Source organism: Nicotiana attenuata, unplaced genomic scaffold, assembly GCF_001879085.1.
Source record: "Nicotiana attenuata strain UT unplaced genomic scaffold, NIATTr2, whole genome shotgun sequence".
NCBI lineage: Eukaryota > Viridiplantae > Streptophyta > Magnoliopsida > Solanales > Solanaceae > Nicotiana > Nicotiana attenuata.
Window position 1 is genome coordinate 329800 of NW_017671017.1, and position 23975 is coordinate 353774.

Sequence of the window (23975 nt, forward strand, 5' to 3'; positions counted from 1 at the left end):
AAAAATATGAAAAAAGAAAGAAAGAAAAATAGAATTGATGAGAAGATAAATATATTATTTAATTTAATAAGAGAAATTTTTTATTCTATTAATCCATTCAATCCTATATTTACCAGATTTAGATAAATATTAAAATTTAAAATATTTTTATCAATAATTATATAAATATATACAGTAGTACTTTATATTTTTGGGCGTTAAATATTTGGGGCCTAAGCGCTAGAGCTTCACTTCCCTTACCTAGAGCCGCCCCCGCCCTTGGATTGATTTACTGATATTATACGAATGAGTGCTGCTGTGCTTCCTAAACATGTGGCTGCTGTATTAAAATGTCAAAAGAACCCATTAAGGGCACTAGAAATATTCAATTCAGTGAAAAAGGAAGATGGGTTTAACCATAATTTGTCTACCTATAAATGTATGGTCGAAAAGCTTGGTTGTTATGGGGAGTTCAATGAAATGGAAGGCGTCATCGAAGAAGCGAGGCAGAAGATTGATAATAAGTTGTTAGAAGGGGTGTACATTACTGCTATTAGAAGTTATGGGAAGAAAGGGAAAGTTCAAGAGGCGGTTGACGTGTTTGAGAAGATGGAGTTTTTCAATTGTCAGCCGTCTGTTCATTCGTATAACACGATCATGAATGTATTGGTTGAACATGGGTTTTTTAAACAATCTCATAAGGTTTATATGAGAATGCTGGAAAAGGGGATTTCTCCTGATGTATATACCTTTACTATTAGAATAAAGTCGTTTTGTAGGACGAACCGGCCTCATGTTGCTTTGAGGCTTTTGAATAACATGCCCGATCAAGGATGCAGATTTAATGCAGTTGCGTACTGTACAGTAGTTGGTGGATTTTATGAAGTGAATTGTCGAGTTGAGGCCTGTGAATTGTTCGATGAAATGCTTAGGCTCGGAATAACTCCAGATGTTACTACGTTTAATAAGCTTATATGTATGCTTTGTAAGAAGGGGGACGTCCAAGAAAGTGAAAGGCTTCTTAATAAGATCATGAAAAGAGGAGTGTTTCCAAATCTTTTTACATGTAATGTCTTGATGCAAGGTCTTTCTGAGAGAGGCCAACTAAATGAAGCTGCTAGGATGTTAGAGACTTTGAACAAAGAAGGTTTAAATGCTGATGTAGTCACTTATAACACTCTTATATGTGGTTTATGCAAGCACTCAAAGGTTGCTGAAGCTGAGTCTTATTTGCATAAAATGGTGAACGGTGGGTTTGAGCCTGATGCATTCACCTATAACACAATCATTGGTGCATATTGCAAATTGGGTATGATACAGAAAGCAGACAGAATTCTTAATAATGCAGTTTTTAAAGGTTTTGTTCCTGATGAGTTTACTTTCTGCTCCCTTATTTATGGATTATGTCAGGATGGTGACTTTAACAGAGCCAAGAGTTTATTTAATGAAGCCGCAGGTAAAGGTATGAAGTGTAATGTAATCCTATATAATACCTTAATTAAGGGAATGTGTCAGCAGGGACTTATATTAGAAGCGTTGAAGTTGATGACTGAAATGCCTGAGAAAGGTTGCAGGCCTGATACATGGACTTATAATCTGATCATAAATGGTTTGTGCAAGATGGGCTGTGTATCTGATGCTAGTAATATCCTGAATTTTGCCGTGGCCAAAGGGACCCTTCCTGATATTTTTACCTTCAATACCTTGATTGATGGTTATTGCAAACAGTCGAAATTGGCTGATGCAATCGAGATTCTAAATACCATGTGGGATCATGACGTTGTTCCAGATGTGATAACGTATAACACAATGTTGGATGGACTTTGCAAGCTTAAAACTCCTGATGATGTGATGGAAACCTTCAAAGTCATGGTTGAAAAAGGGTGTGTCCCAAACATAATCACATATAATATTCTCATTGAGAGCCTTTGTAAATCAAGAAAGTTTATGAAAGCTTTAGACTTACTTGAGGATATTCAAAGCAAGGGTCTTATTCCTGATACAGTGACTTTTGGCACTTTGATAAATGGGTTTTGTGAGAATGAGGATTTGGAAGGAGCCTATGAGCTATTCAGAAGAATGAAAACACAATATAATTGCACTCATACTACTGCAACGTACAATATTTTGATTAGTGCATTTGCTAAGAAGCTGAAAATGGACATAGCAGAGAAGCTATTTCTTGAGATGAGTGAATGTGGCTGTTCTCCTGACAATTACACCTACCGTTGTATGATAGATGGTTTCTGCAAGGTAGACAACAGCGAATTGGGGTACAAGTTTTTGCTTGACAACATGACGAAAGAGTTTCTTCCATCAAAAGAAACAGTAGGGCGAGTGATCAATTGCCTATGCGTGAAGAACAGGTTGCTCGAAGCAGTTGGTATCATTCATCTCATGGTGCAGAAGGCTGTTATACCTGATGTGGTCCACACAATTTTTGAAGCAGATAAAAAGGATGTGGCAGCTCCCAAGATCTTTGTGGAAGACTTGCTGAAGAAGAATCACATAACCTATTATGCCTATGAGCTTTTATACGACGGGATAAGAGACAAAAAGGTTTTGAAGAAATTATCCGTGAAGGTTCGTCCTATTCAAGTAATTACTTTTCTCATTTACTGGAGTACACATAACAATGACACACTCAAAAGTCTTTTGCCTGGATACAACAACTCTAATATTTGTATTTATAATGTATAAATATTTAAGCCAAGATGGTAAAAGTTAAGTGATTCAACTAGCTATCCAATCAAATGGTTATTATTGTTGAAAGTTGAATATATGAAAAATAAAAGGGGACTTGTTTCGGAGATAATCTGGCAGGTGAAATGATTGTGTGTGTTTGACCGGTTTCAGCTACAAAATTTTTTAAAACATTATTTGAATAAACTCTGCTCTGTGACAGTTTTCTAAATTCTTTTTCTGGAAAGTCATTACAAAAGTTAAGCTATCTAAACACATTTTAGTGTAATTAACTTCTTCCAGAAAACCTTCAGAAACCTCTCCGGATTAATTTCAAAACACCACCTAGCATATTCCGCATGCAACAATGGATTGGAAGATGGAGGATAAAATGAAAGAAAATTACTTTTCTCTTATATTTTGGCTTGAGGGAGGAGAAATGGAAATGCATGAGACAGAATACCACATGAACATGCATTTTGCAAATCGGGGACATTTTACGTTTTCTCCAGATGCAAAGTAAGAATGCTCAAAATGAAGAAATATAAGAACACAGGTTATGTTCAACCTTTTCCCCAGAGAATCAAGAAGCAATTGCACTCACCAGCCTGCTGATAGATCACCTAAAAGAAAAAGGTGGTGCACGAATAAATGAAACTCTAATCAACTGGATTAAGATTACGTTTTATTCAGAAGATCAATGAAAGCTGAATGAACTATAAATTTGACATGTAAACGAACTTCTTGGATTGAGACTACTGCAATGACAAGAGAGCTTGCCCACAACTCAGAAGTCTAGAGCTAGTCGTTCTAAGTATTTTTGCTTCTTTCTTCTGTACACAGAAAACATTCTACCACTAGTCACTTGAGCATTGATGGCAATCAAACTAAGGTAATATTGAGCCGCGATTTGTGAGAAGTAGCAAAGCATGATTGAAGCTATGCTGTTTCAAAGCCATCTTACAAGAGCGATATAGCTGTAGTCTCATGAAGAAGACAGTGGTGCAAAAACACGATGGCAAAAGCCTGTGACATTAGCTGAAAACATCGGACCTTTGAAGAGAGAGTGGGTTTAGTCTCAATGCTTCTTGGCTATCTCAATCATGTTGATTCAATGCTTAATTATCCAATGATGTTTCCCAAGTCTCTCCAAGGGACATCTCCTGGTTACACCTCTCAGCACTCGTAGATCAGGTAATTTTACAACATTGTTCTTTCTTCTTCAGCATCCAAAATAATAATAAACTTAGCTAAAAGAAACCTTATATTTGCAAGTGTAAGCTGATAGAAAGGAGAATCCAAGCCCGGCTTCTTATGTAGATTTGTTGGAAATTTGACGAAAGTTTCAAATAAAAAAAAAGTTTGTGATCTATAGTTAGATACTGTAAAGAAGACCGAAAATTTTGAAACAATATCAAGTTCTTTTCTATAATTACATGTTGTAGAGAATCTCATGATGAGTTTCAGACCATTTTCAGGAGTTACTTCCCGAAATGTTATGGATGTCCCTCCCCCCCACCCCGGGGCTTGTAATGAAAATGTCATACATATATTAAGAGAGTGATCAGAGTAAAAGACATTTCTCGTCTGACTACAAAAAAAACTGATGACAATTCTTTGTGTTATCTGATGTGGCTCATGATTTTCCCCTGTTGATGTAAGGACTTTGACAAAGGTCTTAGCAAGGAGTACAGGGATGCTTCTATAGATATTGTACAGCTAAGGACCTAAGCCCAGTTGTGCATCAAAAAGGTTGAAAAAACTACTTGATGACTCTACCGATTGTTAGATAGTTATGTATATAATATGAATTACTCCTAGTCCCACATAGAATAGGAGTATGATATGTATTGTATACATAGGGTTCATTGTATTATAATTAAACAGAATATCAATAATAGATTTTTCTCCCGTGTGTTCTCACATAGTACCAGAGCAACCGTGAGAAATTTATCGCTGTGCATAAATTCCAGCGACTCCGGGAAGAGAAATCTCAACCGGAACCCCTTTTATCCGGCAAAAACAGGTCTGTCCGCAAGAACGATAGTATCCATCAGTGTTGTGCAAAAACCAACGCCACCAGGAAGTAGATCAGGGCTCGGCGGCCAAACCTTTAAAAAATCTCCGACAGAAAAGGATTCACACGCTCACGCGCGGCAGAAGAATTTCTCTGGCGAAGTTCCGACGTCCACGCGCTGGGGCTTGAGGTTGTTTCCGGCCACTTTTATATTATTTCGACGTGAACAATGATTATTCCGGCGTAAACATTTAATGGCATTCATATTAGTAGCCTTTGACTAAGAATCCGATGGATTCAATGCTTTGAATCCAATCTAGATGGTTTCTTTACCATATTATATTGAGTTCCTTCAGTACAAAGCATGTAAACAAACATCTTCAGTGATAGCTTACGCTGTTCAAACAGATAGTAGCGTGACTTGTGTCTCCCAATCTTCAACCTCTGAGTCTTGGGTCATTGATTCAGGTGCATCTGATTATATTTCTAGTAACAAATCGCTTTTCACTACTATTTCATGTTCTCAATCTTTCCCAACAGTCAAAATGGCCAACGGGTCTCAAACCACTATGGCAACTGGAATAGGTCTAGCAAGTCCACTTCCTTCCTCACCTTTAGATTCAGTTCTTTATGTTCCCGGTAGTCCTTTTAATCTCATAGCCGTTAGTCGCTTAGCCAAATCACTTAAATGCTCTGTTTTATTTTTGGATGACCTTGTTTTTATGCGGGAACGCAGTACAGGGTGGATCATTGGTACCGGGCGTGAATCAGATGGACTTTATTACCTTATCCGTGCAAAATCACATTGACTCACATCTTGTCTTCCTTCAATAACTTGTCATGTTAATGATTCACCAGATTTATTACATAAACGGTTGGGACATCCTAGTTTGTAGAAACTTCAGAAAATGGTATCTGGTTTATCTCACTTGTCTACTCTAGAGTGTGAGTCATGTCAGCTCGGTAAGCATACTCCCTCCCATTTCCCTCGGCGTCTTGATAATCGAGCAGAGTCACCTTTTACTTTAGTCTATTAAGATGTTTGGGGTCCTAGTCGGGTCAGTTCTACCTTGGGATTTCGCTACTTTGTCAGTTTTATTGATGATTATTCCACGTGCACTTGGATATTTTTGATGAAAAATCGATCTGAGTTGTTTTCTATTTTCTAGACCTTCCACATTGAAATCCAAAATCAATTTGGGGTTTCTATCCACACATTTCGTAGTGATAATGCCCTAGAGTATTTGTCTTCCCCATTTCAGCAGTTTATGAACTCTCATGGGATTATTCATCAAACATCTTGTATTTACACATCCCGACAAAATGGGTAGCTGAAAGAAATAATAGACATCTTATTGAAACTGCTCATACCCTACTTATACAATCTCATGTTCCCTTGCGTTTTTGGGGATGCAGTTCTTAATCTTGCTATCTTATTAATCGTATGCCATCTTCAGCTATCCAGAATCAAGTTCCATTCTCTGTCCTATTTTCCCACTTACCTTTGTTCTCTCTTCCACCTCGTGTCTTTGGGAGCACGTGGTTTGTTCATGACTTTATTCCAGGAAAACATAAGTTAGCTCCTCGTGTTCTTAAGTGTGTATTTTTGGGTTACTCGAGAACGTAAAAGGGATATCGATGCTATTCTTCTGACCTCCAGCGGTATCTTATGTCTGCTGATGTTACCTTTTTTGAAACCCAATCATACTTCACAAGTCCAGGTAATCACTTAGATATTTCTGAGGTGCTACCAGCTCCATTTTTTGGAGATTCAGTTACATCTCCCATTCATCATCCTCTATAACTCCAGCTTCACCATCTACAGCTCCAGTTGCAGCTCCACCACCTATAGCTCCAGTTCCACCACCTACTCCAGTTCAACCTTCTACAGCTCCACCACTCTTAACTTATTATCGTCGTCCGCGCCCAGCATATGGCCCAGCTGATTCACGTCCTGCACCTGACCGTGCTAATACTGCGGATTTGTCTCCTCTTAGTCAACCGATTGCACTACGGAAAGGTATACGGTCCTCACTTAATCCTAATCCCCATTATGTCGGTTTAAGTTACCATCGTCTGTCATCACCCCATTGTGTATTTGTATTATTTTTGTCCTCTGTTTCCGTCCCCAAGTCTACAAGTGAAGCACTATCTCATCCAGGGTGGCGACAAGCTATGATAGACAAGATGTCTACTTTACATATGAGTGGTACTTGGGAGCTTGTTCCACTTTTTTCGGGTAAATCGACTGTTGGTTGTCGTTGGGTGTATGCAGTTAAAGTTGGTCCAGATGGCCAGGTTGATCGACTTAAGGCTCGTCTTGTTGCCAAAGGGTATACTCAGATTTTTGGGCTCGATTACAGTGATACTTTCTCTCCCCCGGCTAATATAGCATCAGTCCGCCTTTTTCTATCCATGGATGTTGTTCGCCTTTGGCCGCTCTATCAGTTGGACATTAAGAATGTTTTTCTTCACGGTGACCTTGAGGATGAGGTTTATATGGAGCAACCAACTGGTTTTGTTGCTCATGGGGAGTCTAGTGGCCTTATATGTCGATTGCGCCGGTCCTCTATGGTCTAAATCAGTCTTCTCGAGCCTGGTTTGGTAAGTTCATCACAATTATTCAAGAGTTTGTCATGACTCGTAGTGAAGCTGATCACTCTGTGTTTTATCGGCATTTTGCTTCAAATCTCAGTATTTATCTGATATTTTATGTTGATGATATCGTTATTACCGGCAATGATCAGGATGATATTACTAAATTGAAGCAACATCTTTTTCAGCACTTTCAGACTAAGGATCTGGGCAGATTAAAGTATTTTCTAGGTATTGAGGTCGCTCAGTCTAGCTCAGGTATTGTAATCTCACAACGGAAGTATGCCTTAGACATTCTTGAGGAGATAGGAATGACAAGCTGTAGACCTGTTGACACTCCTATGGATCCAAATTCTAAACTTCTACCAGGACAGGGGGACTCTCTTAGCAATCCTGCAAGATATATGCGGCTGGTTGGTAAATTAAATTACCTCACAGTGACTAGACCTGACATTTCCTTTCTTGTGAGTGTGGTAAGTCGGTTCCTGCATTCTTCAATATATAAAATCAGCTCCATGCAAAGGATTATTATTTGAAGATCGAGGCCATGAGCAATTTGTTGGGTACTCAGATGCTGACCGGGCAGGATCACATTTTGATAGAAATTCTATGCTTGGATATTGTGTTTTAGTAGGAGGTAATTTTGTGTCTTGAAAGAGTAAGAAACAGAATGTGGTTGCTCGGTCTAGAGCAGAAGCAGAATATCGAGCAATGGTTGTGGCAACATGTGAGCTAGTTTGGATCAAACATTTGTTTAATGAGTTGAAATTTGGTGAGGTCAGCAAGTTGGAACTTGTGTGTGATAATCAAGCTGCCATTCATATTGCATCAGATCTGGTGTTCCATGAGAGAACTAAACACATTGAGATTGTCTGTCACTTCGTCAGAAAAAAGATACTCTCAGGAGATATTGCTACAAAGTTTATGAAGTCGAATGATCAACTTGCAGATATTTTCACCAAGTCCCTTACTGGTCCTCGTATTAGTTACATATATAACAAGTTCGGTACATATGATTTGTATGCATCGGTTTGAGGGGGAGTGTTAGATAGTTATGTACATAAATATGAATTAGTCCTAGTCCCACATAGAATAGGAGTATGATATGTATCGTATAAATAGGGTTCATTGTATTATAATTAAACAGAATATCAATAATAGATTTTTCTCCCATGCGTTCTCACACTGTTACCAAATTTCATTTTACTATACAAAATTTTCTTGGCCATCCCACGTGTTGTGCTGTTGGTATGTTTTTACCCAGACAGAGAGGACTTCTCTTTTAGGTATCTAGTTATGTAAGGAATGGGAATCTCGTTTTTGTCGTCCTCTATAGTAGTTTCCTAGAAATGCATGTTTGATCATTTTACAAGCTTGAGAAACAAGTGTTTGAGTAGATGAATTTTCATGTTTGTGCTGGAAAATACGCATGCAAAATAAATATAGACCACAAACGTTAGAGCTAAGGGAGGAAGTCGGATGGGCCATGGCGTGGCAAAGAATAAATGGGGCGGGGAGGTGAGTTCTTAGGTGGCGCAGGGTGGGTAGGTCAAAATTCAGTTTTTTTTCATAAAATAAAAAACACGTTAAAGATTAACAGAGTTTAGGTAATTAAAGATTAACGCGGTATCCATTTTCGTGAATAACGAGCATCTCTAAGTGGAGAAGTTTAGAGCTTGCGTTCACACAGATTTTTCAAATCAAAACTGGTACAATCTCAAGAAATTTCCAAGAACACCTAAATCTTCCGAAGCCATTGTGTTACTATGGCACGGTAATTTCACCACTCTCTTTAATTATGAAGTTCAACTGGTGTTATATAGTATTTGTGTGTGAAAAATATGATTGGAACTTGGTATTAAAGCAAACAAAAAATGGATTTTCTTGACATTAAAGAGTTGAAGGAAGAAGAAGATGAATAGTAACTTGGGGTAAAAAATTGAGTTAATTAATGACTCTAAATAATTCTATTGAGTTAATATATGCTTTGTAATGACATTTTGGACCTAAATTATGGGAGTAATTGAGAAGAAGGGTATTGGATGGCTTGATACCGATTGTGAGTCCGAAAATGGGTTATGATACTTTGTTTGAACTTGAATGGATGAAGTTCAATTGTAAGTATTGTAGATTGATAATTGTTGAACGTATTGGACGTATCGAGACCGTTATTGGGAGCAAAATAAAGGAAGTTAAGATGTATCTTCCTTTAAGGAGTTTTGCAAAAAATACATGAAAGTGAGTCTATGAAATTGTCTAAACTGTTTGTATAGTTTTGTAAAGAACGAGCTATGCATTCCATGTTTGAAATGGGCTATCGTATGCTTAGATATCCATATTGATATGTTGGTTATACTATTGCCTCAATCTAAACGATAGCACCATGATGACACTGCCGCTCTTACTTTCATGTCACTACCATCAGAATCCCTATTCATTACCATATCTTTTTCATGAGTCCTGACTTTGACAGCGTTTGATTATATCGTTACTCTGTCTTCCTTCAAACAGACCATTGGTATTTTAACAGGTGTTTTTAACTTATTCGGGGCATACTTTCTTTCCTTTAATTTCATTCCCACTATGAGAGTGACAATTACCTTATGCACTACACTTCAAGTAGCTAGTGCCATCGAAGTGTCGAATCTTGCGCCCTTCAATCATGCCGTTTGTCAACCATTTGTGAAAGACGAAAATAGGAGTTCGATTCTCATTTTACGCTTGAATGCATGACCTAGAATGAAAAAAGCAATAACTTTTCTGAATGTTATGTTGCCTCCCAATTATAAGTGTGGAAGCGCAACATACCAATAAGAGTGAGCTGAACTAGACACCGTCACACCCTAGGACATACTCGACCTGGCACTCTGATACCAAGTTTTTCACATCCCAAAAAAGACAAACGCAGCTGGCACCCAATGCCATCAAGTCACACCGAGTGAACTACATAAACCTGTCTACCCCTTCTTGATTATTTCAAAGTTTTAATTATAACTTAAACATTTAGAAACTATTTTAAATCATTTGGTTTCAAAGTCTCCTTTTTAACTCAAAACATAATTAGGCATTTGGCCAAAGTACATGAGTGCGGAATGAATTATGAGAAATAAAAATATAAAGCCCATCTACATGACTAGACCTGCGCACAGTGTCATTGGGACCTCTATAGACATATACAAAGTTAATATAATCTCTAGATGCACCCACTGATAAAAGAAGCAGGGTCACCAAAGTATAGTAGAGAATAAAGGAGACGCCTAGTCTCGTGCTGTCAACTTCAGATGCTACAATATCTGAAACGTCAAGTAAGTTGTCCCACGAAGGAGGCTGAGTATAATTTCTATGAAATCATACCCTTGAGTATCATTAACTCCTCCCGAAAAGATTCTTGAGCACTGGCTTTGAAACTCCGGGATACAGGATAAAATAGTATATCATGACCTTTTTTTTTTTGAGAAAGGTAAAAATATAACATAACATTTTGACAATGCAATTAATAAAGCTTTAAACAATGAAATGCATTTTATGTGATAAAATGACATAATTTAAGTCAAAGCATTATTTTAGCAATTTCTTATTTAAGTTAGGAGTTCTGGATAAGGATAGGGGGGTCTATTAGGCAGAAGTAAAACATTCACTCAACAATTGTTCCTCGCAAAAGGAATATAACCAATTGAAATCATCATCATCATCATCACTGTGCTATGTATAATATCATGACGGACGATTGTCAAGTCGTTATAAACTCATCATGGTGCTATCATTTATTTCAAGGCAATAGTATAACCAACATATCAATCTAGATATTTAAGCATACGATAGCCCATTTCATTTCAAACATGGAATGTATAGCTCGCTCGATCATTCAAAACTATACAAACATTTTAGACTTTATCATAGACTCACTTTCATGCACTTTTAGCATAACTCCTTAACGTAAGATATGTCTTAGCTTACCTCTATTTCGCTCCCACTAACGGACTTGATACATTCAACATGTCCAATATTTTCAACATTTATCAATCTACAACACTTACAATTGAACTTCATCAATTTAAGTTCAATCAATTCATCATAACCTATTTCCGGATTCACAATTTGCATCAAGCCATCCAATACTTTTCTTCCCGATTGCTCTCATAATTTAGGTCCAAAATGCCATTTCTAAGCATACATTAGCTCAATGAAATTATTAGTCATTAAGTAACTCAATTATTAACCACAAATACTATTCATCTTCTTCTTTTTTCAACTCTTTAATGTATGAAAAGTCATTTTTGGATTTACTTTAATAGTAAATTTCACTCACATTCTACCCAAATACACTTAATAATATCATTTGGACTTTATAATTGAAGAGAGAATGGTGAAATTACCTTGTTGTAGTGAAATTCTAGCTTCGGAAGATTTAAGTGTTCTTGAAAACTTCTTGTGATTGTTACCACTTTTGATTTGAATAATCTCAAGCAAGCTCTAAGCTTCTCCACTTAGAGCTGCTCGTTATTTGCAAAGATGGAGATGGGTGTTTCCTCTTCGCTACCTTCTGGTAGAAATCAAGAAATGGGAAAATGCCCCATTTTTTGCTTCTCTCTCCGCAAGTTACTACATAAGATGGTTACATAATCTTTGAGCCTTACTTAGTGTAAAGCTTTTAAGTGGGTAGCCAACTTTGATTACTTTATATTTACCATATCAAAGTATCTCTTATTATACAAACGTATGCTACCAAAAGGATTATTCTTATTTAAAGCACACGTTCTGCCCACAATGACTAATCAAGATTTAATTTTTTGATTTTTCCTTTTCCATTTTTTTTTCCAACTCTTGGCTAGACCTTGCCACTTCCAATCCCTTCCAACTAGTTCCATAGACATGCTTACGTATCCCAATGACATCACCACCCTCGTGTATGCCCAGATACACCTCAGGATCACTTTAAATGCAGCTTTTAGGTTTTAAATAACCCAAAATAAGGTCCAAAATTTATGGGGCTTTGTAAGCTGGCCATCGGGGATTTATCAGATATCTATGGAAAAAAAGAAAATAACTCAGTTTTGGAAAGCCATTATTAGAAGCGATGATGCTGCCTAGTCCTACCATTCTCTACCGCTTCCTTAAAGCCATGCTTGACGAAAAAAGTACTCCCCTGGTTTATTATTGTTCTTTAACAAGGCCAAGTTCTGTTTTTCCTTTGTTTTCTCTGAATTTGTTTTATGCCTTTTTTAACTTTAATCAAGCTTCGTTTGAACCAAGTTTAATGGTATATTTACGATTCTCTGTTTCCCTTGTTTTTTACTGCTGAGGTTAGAATCTGATTTTGTCTTTGATGGGCAGCATGTGTGAGAAAGTTGGTGAGAGAAATAGCGCCATGACTGAAATGCATGGGGCGTGGATGGTAGAAGTTGATCTGAATATCAAGAGTGGAATCTTAGATGCAGTGAAATCTTTTACCCCTCAACTGATGTTGTGAACTGGTAACTCTCTGAGACAAGGCGTAGATCTCCTTTATGGGATGAGGGAGAGGAAGGTAATCCTTTCATCAAAGAGCCAGTTAAATGTGTGATATCTCGTCCATAGGATAAACTGCTGTTGAGAATCGAAGTTATTCCAAGAAGCAATACCACCAGAATGTCTATGTTTGCGACCCATTTAGATAGGTTGTGAATTTTTAGGGTGGTTCATTACTTAATTTCATCATGCAGAGCATAATGACTTGGGTCATTGCTTAATAGAGCCTAAAGCCATCTTTTCTGGAGCTATCAAACAGAAATTTGACAGTTGAAAATGGTTAGATTAATCAGCTAGTATTTGGTATTTCGTAAATGTTGTCTTCTTGTGGAACTATTCTTTTATTGTTTCTTGATAAGTGAATATAAAAAGTGTTGAGTGCAATATAGCCATAGTCCTTTGTTCAGTAGCGTAGGGAACTGATAGAATCCATCATATCGTCCCATGACTCACACACAATACTAATATTACACCAAAAAGGTGTGAACATGCAGACTTCAAGCTATTAGGGGCTTTCTAATTGCTCCAAAACATCTATAGTACCTTTATCACAAATGACTAAAAAAGTACAAAGTGGGACATAGTTCCAGCTCTGTAAGATAGTCTCCAAGTCATTGGCATCACATAATGAACATACACAGATCCCATTAAGCTGTAGATTAATCACCTAGTTTCTCTATCCTTCACAAAATAGTTTCACTTCATTAGTATTTTGTTCTTCGGTTTGTGAACTTGGTCAACTATTGCTTGTTTAACAATGATCACATTGTGATATTAATGATTTGGCTTTATTCTGGTCTTGCTATATCACCAACATTTTAATGATTTGGTGTTCATATGATCTTTTATAGGTAAGTATAGAATCTCAAAACAAAGAGAATCTACCGTGTTCATCTTCCAGAGTTTCATGCCCCGCGTTGCTTGATGAAGAGGAAGAGCCAGATCTGAGTGGTGTATAGTGTACTGTTGTTTTGCTGGTTGTGATTTATGATGGCTGCAATGCTGCAACTGGTGTGGGGGAGACTAGAGCAGTTTAATTTGCATTTGATTTTGGTGAAGATTGGCTATAGCTGCAAGATTGTACTTTAATATTTATCATTTGTTATGCCTTTCTGTATATAGAGTTCTTGAGAGAAAAGAGTTCGAGTAACTTTTGTCCTTGGCTACTATTTAGTTTGTAGACTTTACTTTCCTGTAGCTGCTCAAGGATTTAGCATGTGTAGTGTGATATGACCAGTAGGAGAGCAGTGTTTAGTAGCTTAATAAATTCAAAATTTGAAGAATTTTCAGTGCAGTTCTTTAGTAGGTACTGGAACGTTACTGATTCCTTTGCATTGTAGTTGGGGTAGAAGAAGCGTATCCTGCAAAACGGTATTCATTTCTCACTATAGTTGCATATTGGGTGGCGGTGCATGTACTTGGAGCTCTTTCTTGTCCAAGGAAAGAGTTGTAGAGAAATATGTACATCTGTTGGCTTAATAGATTATGTATTTATAATGTTGGCATTCGGACACCCACTTCATTGGCCACTAAGGTCAAATCCTTGTGTACGTGTTTCTTAATACAGTAATACGAAAATTATTATGTAAGGCTGCAAATCCACAAATGTCTGATGCAAAGTCTCACTGGCAGTTTGATATTATTATGCTCAGGTGCTTGAATGCTGCCAAAAAAAAGAAAAAAAATAATACACTAGTAAAGAACAATGAAATCTGAAGAAAAAGAAGTTTAGGCTGAAAGGATGGGGCGGCTTACAAGAACAAAAGGAAAACATAGCACAGGGTGAGGGAAAAGTATAGTGGGGAAGTCTTAACCTGTCCTTCCCCGTTTTGTTTGCTACCTCTATTTAGAGCTGTAACATGGAAACTTCAAGCTCAAATATTAGCTAGCCTAAGTGAGAAATTGTATGAAAGTTAGATGTGAAACCAAATCTAGACCATATACCAATTGTAATCATGTCTTGGTATCATCTGAAAGAAAATGAGATGACAGTAATTTGGATATAACGAGTTTATATACAAGTTATTTTGGAAATGATTGTAAAAATTTGTGAGATAATAGTCGTTGACTAAGATAAAAGAATCAAAATATAATATAGATATTCTCGAATCTGGAGAATTTTGTTATATTATACTGATGCCAGCTTATATAGGCAGTTAACCATCACTCCATAAACAGAAAATGCTTCGCCAATTCCAAGTGTTTCATCTATTTCTTTCCTATTGCTAAAGAGGAAATGAGGAATATTATCAGACAATCTGCAGTCAAGGTGATACAGGCCCTTCTTCTTGAGCATCTGAAGTAATAATGTGAAGCTGAGTTCAGGCAAATGAAACTTAAATTCACAAATCTAAAGGGGTATCCACGCCAGGCTGCTTGTGTAGACAATAGTTAACCCCATTGCTCGAAGACATAAGTAGAAAACTCAAATAAAGAAAAGTAGATAAAAAATTTTCTCTGGAAATACGTACAGCAACACAGTTCATCGGCTGACAGGAGTATCTATACTAAAATGAAACTGGGAATCGACACAGACGTGTTTGGTTGATTGTTGATGGAACTGCAAAAAGCAGGCATCCACGTTTCTGAGACACACCTGCACTTTCCACAGCGCATTAGCTGAGTGTCGAGGTTGTAATTTAGTTACTATGCGTACATAAGAGTTACTGGACTGAGACGGGCTTTAATGGAGTGACATGGACTGTGAGGCGTCCCATAGCAGACCCCAGCTTGCTTGTAATTGAGGTGTAGTTGTTGTTGTTGTGTGTACACAAGAACGACTACCACGATCTTTATAGAGGCATTCCCTAATGTTCTTCTTGTAAGTTCTGTCAGTACTGTCCTCAAGAGAAACTAATGAGCGACATCTGAAAAAAAAAACAAGTCACATTAATTGAGGTGACCCTAAAAGTTGGTATAGGCCATTCATTAACTGAAACTTGTTACCTTCAATACTTAACTAAAAGTATGAAGTCATAAAATTCATTATACTATCTAATTATAGATCATAAGAATTTTGACATTGTTCAGAACTAAAATCTAAATCTCCTTATGTTCGTTCATTTTGCAAAGAGAAAGAACTAAGAAGTGATTGAGAAGTTGGCTTTCCATGTGTGTGCTGGAGCACCAATGCAAAATGAAACAGACGTTTTATTTGATATAATCAATATATACTTGCAAGCTTCTGAGCTGGCACACGGGTAACTTAATTATTTGTGTTTTCTTTTGGGTCCTCCCTGATAATTGGTAAACCGAACTTTGATTCCTCCACCTAAAAGAAGGAGAAAAGACAAAAGGAAAAAAAGAAAGATACTCCATGGAGAGAACGTAAAGGCATACTTTCAGTGGTTTCTTCAATGATCAATCTGTGATCTAAGTAAAAGAGGCAAGAAAGGCAGGTTTATTACAGTCCACTGAATGTTTTGGACCTTCCGGTTAGTGCTAGGAATGGTGTGAGAAATGGCAAGGTTGGGAGATAAGAAGGTACATTCCAGACAAGATAAGGAAATTGAAGATTGATCTTGCATTTAAATGCCCATTGCTCCTCAAATCCATCCCCGTTAGGGAAAAATAAGCTCCAGTATTTGTTCAGAATGAAAAATGAAGTATCCATGATAAAACTGAAAAGAAGTAGAGAGGCAAGCAATGAAACCTGGAGTTGAGTAAAGTAAATTGTCCAGTCCAGGATCGCTTCAGTTCCGTGATCTGCAGCATAAATTTCTCCTGAAGTTAATACATCTCTTGGTATGGCATAAATCACAGGGGAAGCCATGCAACCAAGAAAATTAAAGGAACAGAGCATGAAACATAACACTACTATCATAAACTAAATAGAAAGGAAACTGGAAGATACATCATAATGTGAAAGAGAAAATAACATTCTTTGCATGAGGGAAGGGGGTGGGTGGAGGCACTTGTCTCACCATTTGTATGGAGACTCTTCTTCGGCTTTGACTTTAGAGGTGAGCAGCTAGATGATGAAAGGAGAGAACAGGGCTGTTTAGAGACCATGTGGAACACCAAAGTCTCTCAGTGTATCAGCACTAGGACAAGCTCATAGCTAGGACTATGCCAGAGACAGGGCAATTACTCTTTGCAGCAACCTTCCGCTCTTGCACACCAATGAGATAGCCATTTGGGTTGAACTGGAGTTTGCATGATTGAAACAGGAATACATAAGAGAAAGTGAAGGGTTGGGCGGGAGTCGGTTACAGTACTACACATATCCAATGGTAAGTGTGGTCAAACATTTTCCTCTTCTTCAACTCCTAATCTACAGCATATGATGCAAGGAAACCTTTCCAGGAGAGGCAAACCAAAGGTTCGGCAACCTATGACCAAATTTTTGGTAAATTATCCAACTGGATGGTAGAGTCACCGTGTAGAAGAGGTCCAAAGATTGGTACATATGATGCTATATCTCTAAAGATATGCACAGTACAAGTCTTCATCCATTTTGTTTCTGTGTCGGTAGCTCCCCCAGATACTTTGAAAGTTCTCCACCTTGACAAAATATGCTAACCAGTAAAGAATGACATGCAAAGACTTATTGTACTGAATGTATTTCACAAAGAACTCCATCCAGGCTCCTTCGCTATCCCAGTTCCTTGCATTGAACCCCTTATTTTCAAGACTTCTTCCCATTGGCCCACACTGGCCCAGATATTTGACAATGAGATATATGCACCAACTTCACTTGGCTCCAACTCTATAATCTTATTTGCTGCCAGTTTTCCTAGCTCAACGTCACCATGCACTTTACAAGCAGCAAGTAGTGTTCCCCAGACCAAAGCATCAGGTTTCATTGGCATCTCACTTATGAACCTCTCAGCCTCAATTAATCTACCAGAGCGACCGAGAAGATCCACCATACAGGCATAATGACGGTAACCAGGCTCAATTCTGTAGTCTTTCATCATTGAAGTTAGAAAGAAATACCCTTCTTCAACCAAACCAGCATGGCTACAAGCAGAAAGAACACCAACAAAAGTCACTGAATCAGGCTTGATTCCTGAGTTCCTCATTAACTCATAAACTTGCAAAGCATCATCCCCTTTTCCGTTTTGAGCATAGCTTACAATCATAGCAGTCCAGCTCACCAAATCAGGTGCCAAGATTTCTTCAAATGCTTTGCAGCAATCATCAACACTTCCACCTTTTGAGTACATCATAACCAGTGAACCTCCTGTCGATGCTTCTGATTGTGATCCTATTTTTATACAATATGCATGCATTTGGATGCCAATGCCAGATCTGTTAGAAAGAGCAAGAACCCCAAGAATAGAAGAAATTGTAAAGGAACAAATATCTAAATCAGCCATCAGCATTTGCTTGAATAGCTGAAGCGCATCTTCCACATAACCCCTTTGAGCATACCCGGTGACCATGGAAGTACAAGAAAACTTATCTTTAAGGGGTAACATATCAAAAAACCTTCTCGCCGAAACTAGATCACTACACTTTGTATACATATTCACAATGGCACCATTGGCAATGCCGAGCTCACCAACACCGTGCCGAAGAATGAAGCCATGAATTTCTTTGCCAGTTTTCACGGTCTGAAGAGAACTACATGCGTTAAGGATAGCAGTTAATGTCATTTCGTCAGGAGTGACGTCCTCCACGGACATCTCTCTGAACAATTCAACAGCTCTATCTGAAAAACCGTGTTCTACAAGACCAGCAATCATTGAGGCCCATGAGACATTATCCTTATCCTCAATCAGCTCAAATATGATATATGATTCCCCTATACTACCACATTTCGAGTACATTGTGAAAAGAGAGCTGCTCACGTTAACATTAGAGATTAACCCCGATTTAAGAGTGTAGCTATGTATCTGTCTACCCAAGTCTAGACAGTCTACAACTCCCAAGACACTAGAACAACAGAACTTATCAGGTTTCAGGTCCTCCTGAAATATTCTTTGAAATAGATGAATTACCTTGTCAGAATCACTATTCTGGGCAAGAACAGAAATCATGTTAGACCATAAACCTAGGTGCTGCAGATTATCAGCCTCTGCAAAGACTGCCTCAGATAGGGAAACTTCCCCTATCTTCGAGTACATATTGATCAAAGAATTTTGCACAACTGGATCCTGATAAAACCCAGTTTTATAGATCCAAGAATGGATTTGGATTGCTTCCTTTGCCATGGCAGGATTAGCACATGCAGTAAGCACACTAGTGACGGTGTAGCTGTTTATCTCGACCTCTTTATTCCTCATTTCCGCAAAGATTCCAACTGCAGAAAGAGGATCACCATTCTGGACGAAACCATTTAGCATGGCAGTCCAAGAAACAACATTGCTGACTGGCATCTGCATGAATTCCTTAAATGCTTCATCCATAACCCCACATTTTGCATACAAATCAACAATAGCAGTCCCCACGAAAACATCTTTTTCCAGGCCGCATTTTATCACTGCTCCATGAACCGTTTTGCCAAACTGAAGTTCCAAGAGTGCAACACAAGCATTCAATACACTAGGAATTGTAAATTCGTTAGGCTTTAAAAGCCCACCCCACATTCGGCTAAAAATATCCAAACCAACCCAATACTCCCTATTTTTTATTGCCCCTGCTATAATAGCATTCCAACAAACCACATTATCACACAAACAATCATAAAACACCCGTAAAGCATCACGAAACCTACAACTTTTTGAAAACAACTCAATCATCCCACATCTTACGTATCCATCAGAGAAAAACCCATTTTTCATCACAAGCCCATAAAGCTGTTCGCCCCACAATGTAGATGTTAAAGCACCACAAGCAGAGAGAACACTGCCATATGTAAACATATTCATCTCAAACCCCAACATGTGCATCCTACAAAATAACCTCCAAGCATCCTCGTACAATAACGCTTTGTTAGAATTTGAAATCATAAGATTCCAGGAAAATGTATTTGGGTTAGGCGTTTCATCAAGCAGCTTCGCCGCATTGTCCAATTTTGATTTACCGTAAGCATCAAGCAAAGAGTTTGCAGCATATACATCGGATTCAAGATTCTGGGTCTTTATGAGATGAGCATGCGCAATTTCGGGTTTTGAGTGAATAATAATTCTGGGGTTGGTGCGTGCATTGAGGAACTGAATAGGGTGCTGGTCTGAGAAATTAGATGTGCTATCAGCTAAGGCAATGGAAGAGATGAATTTGCGTCCAAAAGCTGAGAATTTCCGCTCTAGTTGGTGGCAGCTGACAGAGCTCATTAATGAAATTGGATCATGGGAAATATGCAGGGAGTGGAGGGGTGGCCTGTGAACTGTGCTGAATATTGAAAAGCGCGGTAATGAGATGCGAAGGAGAATTAGGGCATTGGTTCAAAATCCCATTGCTGATAGTATTAAATTTGGACTGTGGGTTTCAAACTTTCAATTTCCAGTGTATTGTTACTTTTAAGTGCAAAAGTGTATTTGTTAAATCTGTTGTTACTAATAATGAATAAGTCATTGTAACAATAAGTTTAATATGGTGTTACGAAATATTAGATTATGGTGGATGTCCATAACTTCTAAATGAATAACAGCCATTACTTTTATTCATTATCTCCATAACTCTCACTAGTCCAATACTTATGGTTGTAACTCCCGTACCTTCATAATCTCTCTCATGATCTTCCTTTATGATCTCAGATGCTTAATGGTATATTTATGGAATTCTTTTGGTATACCTCTATGTAGTACTATAAATAGAGGATGATAAGTCATTTTATAATACACTTGAATACCTGGAAGAAATAAGAATCTCTCCTCTGTTTCTCTCTATATCTCTTATCTATTTTCTTGTTTTATATCGTTGCTTTGAGCTTAGTTTCTTAACACGTTATCAGCACGAAGCACTAACCAAGTTAGAAGATAACGGCCGACAACCTTGATTCAATTTGGTTAAGCCTATGGAAATCTCAGCATCTCGTATGCCACATCAATGTTATGTTTGCTTATATTATACAGGGAGTATCATTTTTCAATTGCCATGAATTCTACAATTAACTTACGTTAGTATTTAAGATTTGGTCTAATTTGTGTTACTTAACAATTTAGTTTCATTTGTGCAGATGTATATATACAAAATACCTCTACTTTCGAGTTGCAAACAAGGGCATATTCCGATGCCTTGACATCATCTCCCATATGTACTGCTCCGACAGTTTGCAAGCCAAAATTATGGAATTGTTAGTTATTGAGAAGATTTCTTATTAATCTTAAAAATAAAAAGAATTTAAATTTTGTATGACTAAGATAGTTCTATTCCCTTTATATTTGATCATGTAGTTGTTCGTGGAAAAGATCCAAGCGAACTCTTACTAAAGTACGGGCAAAAAAACTATTCATTAGAAAGTAGTAAATCATGAAAGGCTCAAGGGTGAGTCCACTTTGGCTTATTATGCCATTGTATGAGAATAAAGCATTGGGTTTGAGTTCTGGTACACCATGATGGTAAGAGTTGGGTCCGAGTCCCAACTCATTATGGCCTATCATGCCTTTATATGGGTAAGGCATTGGGTTTGAGTCCCAATGCACCATATTGATGATATAATGATGATTAAAGAAAAATAATGTATTTTCATGAAAATGAGTGCAGCTTGTCCCACTTGATTTGCTCCATTCTTGAAGCGAATACGATATCGGTGCATAATAAGTCTAAATGAAGATAAGTGATTGACCAATGAACACGGACGTGCCAAAGACCAAAATAATAATAGTTATCATTATGGTAATTATAAAATGGAGAACAATTAGGGTTCTCAAAATAATCCTTCAAAGGTGAAGGAAATGTGTATCAATGTGGTCTGTAAATACGAGGCACGTTCAGATGATTATAGTCCATTCCTTGAAAATATGACTTGTGATAAGCGTTGTAAATGCAGACTTATTCCTGAAAGTAAATGTGGAAATATATATGTGATACAACTTATGCATAAGAATATGCTTATGCATGATTGAATAAATACTATAACTCACCTCTACGGGAGGTTTGAGATAAAGAAAGATAATGAACATTATGGTTACATGAATATGTCATTGGTCGCGTACATGTGATACGCCAAAAAAATATATTGTGCCGTGCCTTATAAAAGGTTATTAAAGGCAAATTTAAAGCAAGAAATAATTTTGCTTATGATGATTTTGACTATGATAATTATTATGATATGAGTTTATCCGTAAAGAAATATTCACCATATGGATGGTATGATAAAAGATCTTGTAGTACGACATAAATTAAGAGCTCCGAAAGAACTAATTTGTCGATATCCGGATGAATGAAATTGTTCTTGACATTGATATTGTAGTAAGTCTCAAAAGAAACTTTTTGAGTTCAAATGTATGAGCCAAAGTGGTTGGCATATTAAGACTATAAATGAAAGGAAGATTGAATATCTTCATATTACTATAATCATACCGGGTAAATATAAAAGGTTACCCGAATTTTCTTCTATTTGTACTACACAAGTATAAGCATGATGATGGAATCACATGTCACAAGTAACATAGAGGTTTAATGTAACAAATATTAGTTGGCACGACCGCTTGGCCATCCCGGTTCAATTATGATGCAACAAAAATTAATTGAGAATTCACATTGGCATATACTGAAGAAATGGAAGATTCTTCAAGAATTCTCTTGTGTTGCTTATTCTCATGATATACGAGTTAATGTTGGGATTGAATCCCTTGATTTCTAGCACGGATAAAATGTGATATATATGGCCCAGTCACCTGCCATGTGGACTGTTTACTATTATATGATTTTAGTAGATGCATCTATTGTATGGTCACATGTGCGTTTGTTATCAACTTGCAGTTTCACTTTTGCAAGGTTGCTTGCTCAAATTATTAGAGCGCAATTCCAGAATGTAAATTATGATGATTTATCTTGATAATGCTGGTTTAACTCCAAGTTGGTTTAGCAGAAAACTGTATGCCTCCAATTATAGCTAAACCATTAGTTATGAGAATAAAACTTTCCAAAAAAGGGAAATTTGGTATGAGATGTATTTTTTTAATATACAACAGCACTTGTACGCATCTAGCCAACAAGTTATGATAATTTTTCCCTATCACAATTGGTTCAAGGTCAGGAATCAAATAATTTCTATCTAGAAATATGAATGTGCTATATGATTTAATTATCCCACCACAATGCACAAAGATGGGTTTCCAAAGAAGTTTGGAAAATGTGTTGGTGACTCTAACATTAGGGGGAGAAAATGGGCAGCTGAAAAAGTAATACGTGGAATGAATTATTATGAGTACATTTAGATCCTCGTACAAGAAAATGTGAACTTGAAGTTCAAGTGATAATTCATCAGCGAAATATTGCCAGGGGCATTTGCTGATCCAAAGCTAAATGTTATACTCCAACTAAATGAAGTCCATGATGGACAGAGTATATGACACGCATAAAGTTTAATAGACAAATTAGTTCCAAAGATAAAACTCCTTGAAGAAGGAGTGGAGCAAATGATCAAGATGGTCACAATAAGGAGGCAAGTGCTCTAGAAGAGCACCGCGACATAACATTTTATAAGACCTCATGGAAGAGGTTCAAGTACTTGAAAATAATGAGATATCGATAAGTTATGTCTTTATTGTGTGATGATGGAACCGGTGTAAAATGATCATTGACGCTATTGTTGATATAATGTAGCACTCACTATTATGAATATTGACGAGGATCTTGAGCTCAAATCTATCATGAAATTGGACACATAAATGATTGGCCAAATGAAAACTACACAATGAAAATTGACTTCACTCGAAAAATGTGAAGTTGGAGGGATAGTCCCAACATCTGAAAGTGAAATAAAAATCAAGTCGATAGACATAAAGACGACTTGTGGCACAAAATTTTTCGTAAATATCCTGGCATTAGTTATATGGAGATATGTTCTCCTGCAGTGGATGAAATCATTTTCAGGTTTTAATTTGGCAATACATGAAAAACCTGATATGCGTATAATAAAAAATCCTTGAAGGATTTAGTTGTTCTGAAGCATATTAAGGTTCCCAAGAAACTTATTAAATAAAGCTTCATCAAATCCTTATGTGGATTAGACCAATCATGGTGTAAATAATTTGTTTTGTGTCTAGTGCAATTGGTGCACTAATGTATCTTGATAGAACCATAGGTATAACAATATTCTAGTGAGATATAGTTTTACTCCTATGTGAATATATGGAAA

General features: G+C 37.2%; 3 protein-coding genes across 5 annotated transcripts; 2 read left to right on the forward strand and 1 right to left on the reverse strand.

Moving 5' to 3' along the window:
- Positions 1-220: 220 nt before the first annotated feature.
- LOC109205270 (putative pentatricopeptide repeat-containing protein At1g74580) lies at positions 221-14166 on the forward strand. Of its 3 annotated transcripts, XM_019367959.1 has the most exons (4): positions 221-2562; positions 3505-3855; positions 12608-12800; positions 13633-14166. In XM_019367959.1, exons 1-2 carry the CDS (start codon positions 286-288, stop codon positions 3520-3522), a joined length of 2295 nt encoding a protein of 764 aa, XP_019223504.1. In that variant the 5' UTR covers positions 221-285; the 3' UTR covers positions 3523-3855; positions 12608-12800; positions 13633-14166. The 3 variants fall into 3 exon arrangements, with proteins under 3 accessions (XP_019223504.1, XP_019223505.1, XP_019223503.1); XM_019367960.1 differs by lacking the exon at positions 12608-12800; XM_019367958.1 differs by lacking the exons at positions 3505-3855; positions 12608-12800; positions 13633-14166 and adding an exon at positions 2965-3463.
- On the forward strand, positions 5224-14234 carry LOC109205267 (vegetative cell wall protein gp1-like). The gene is made up of 3 exons (XM_019367954.1): positions 5224-5317; positions 6489-6698; positions 14122-14234. The coding sequence occupies exons 1-3, from the start codon at positions 5224-5226 to the stop codon at positions 14232-14234; spliced, it is 417 nt and encodes a 138-aa protein (XP_019223499.1).
- Positions 14235-14917: 683 nt separating this feature from the next.
- Positions 14918-20171, reverse strand: LOC109205271 (pentatricopeptide repeat-containing protein At1g74600, chloroplastic). Its single transcript, XM_019367961.1, has 3 exons — positions 16705-20171; positions 16434-16486; positions 14918-15648 (listed from the first exon to the last, which is right to left on the reverse strand). Exon 1 carries the CDS (start codon positions 19999-20001, stop codon positions 17347-17349), a length of 2655 nt encoding a protein of 884 aa, XP_019223506.1. The 5' UTR covers positions 20002-20171; the 3' UTR covers positions 14918-15648; positions 16434-16486; positions 16705-17346.
- Positions 20172-23975: the final 3804 nt, after the last annotated feature.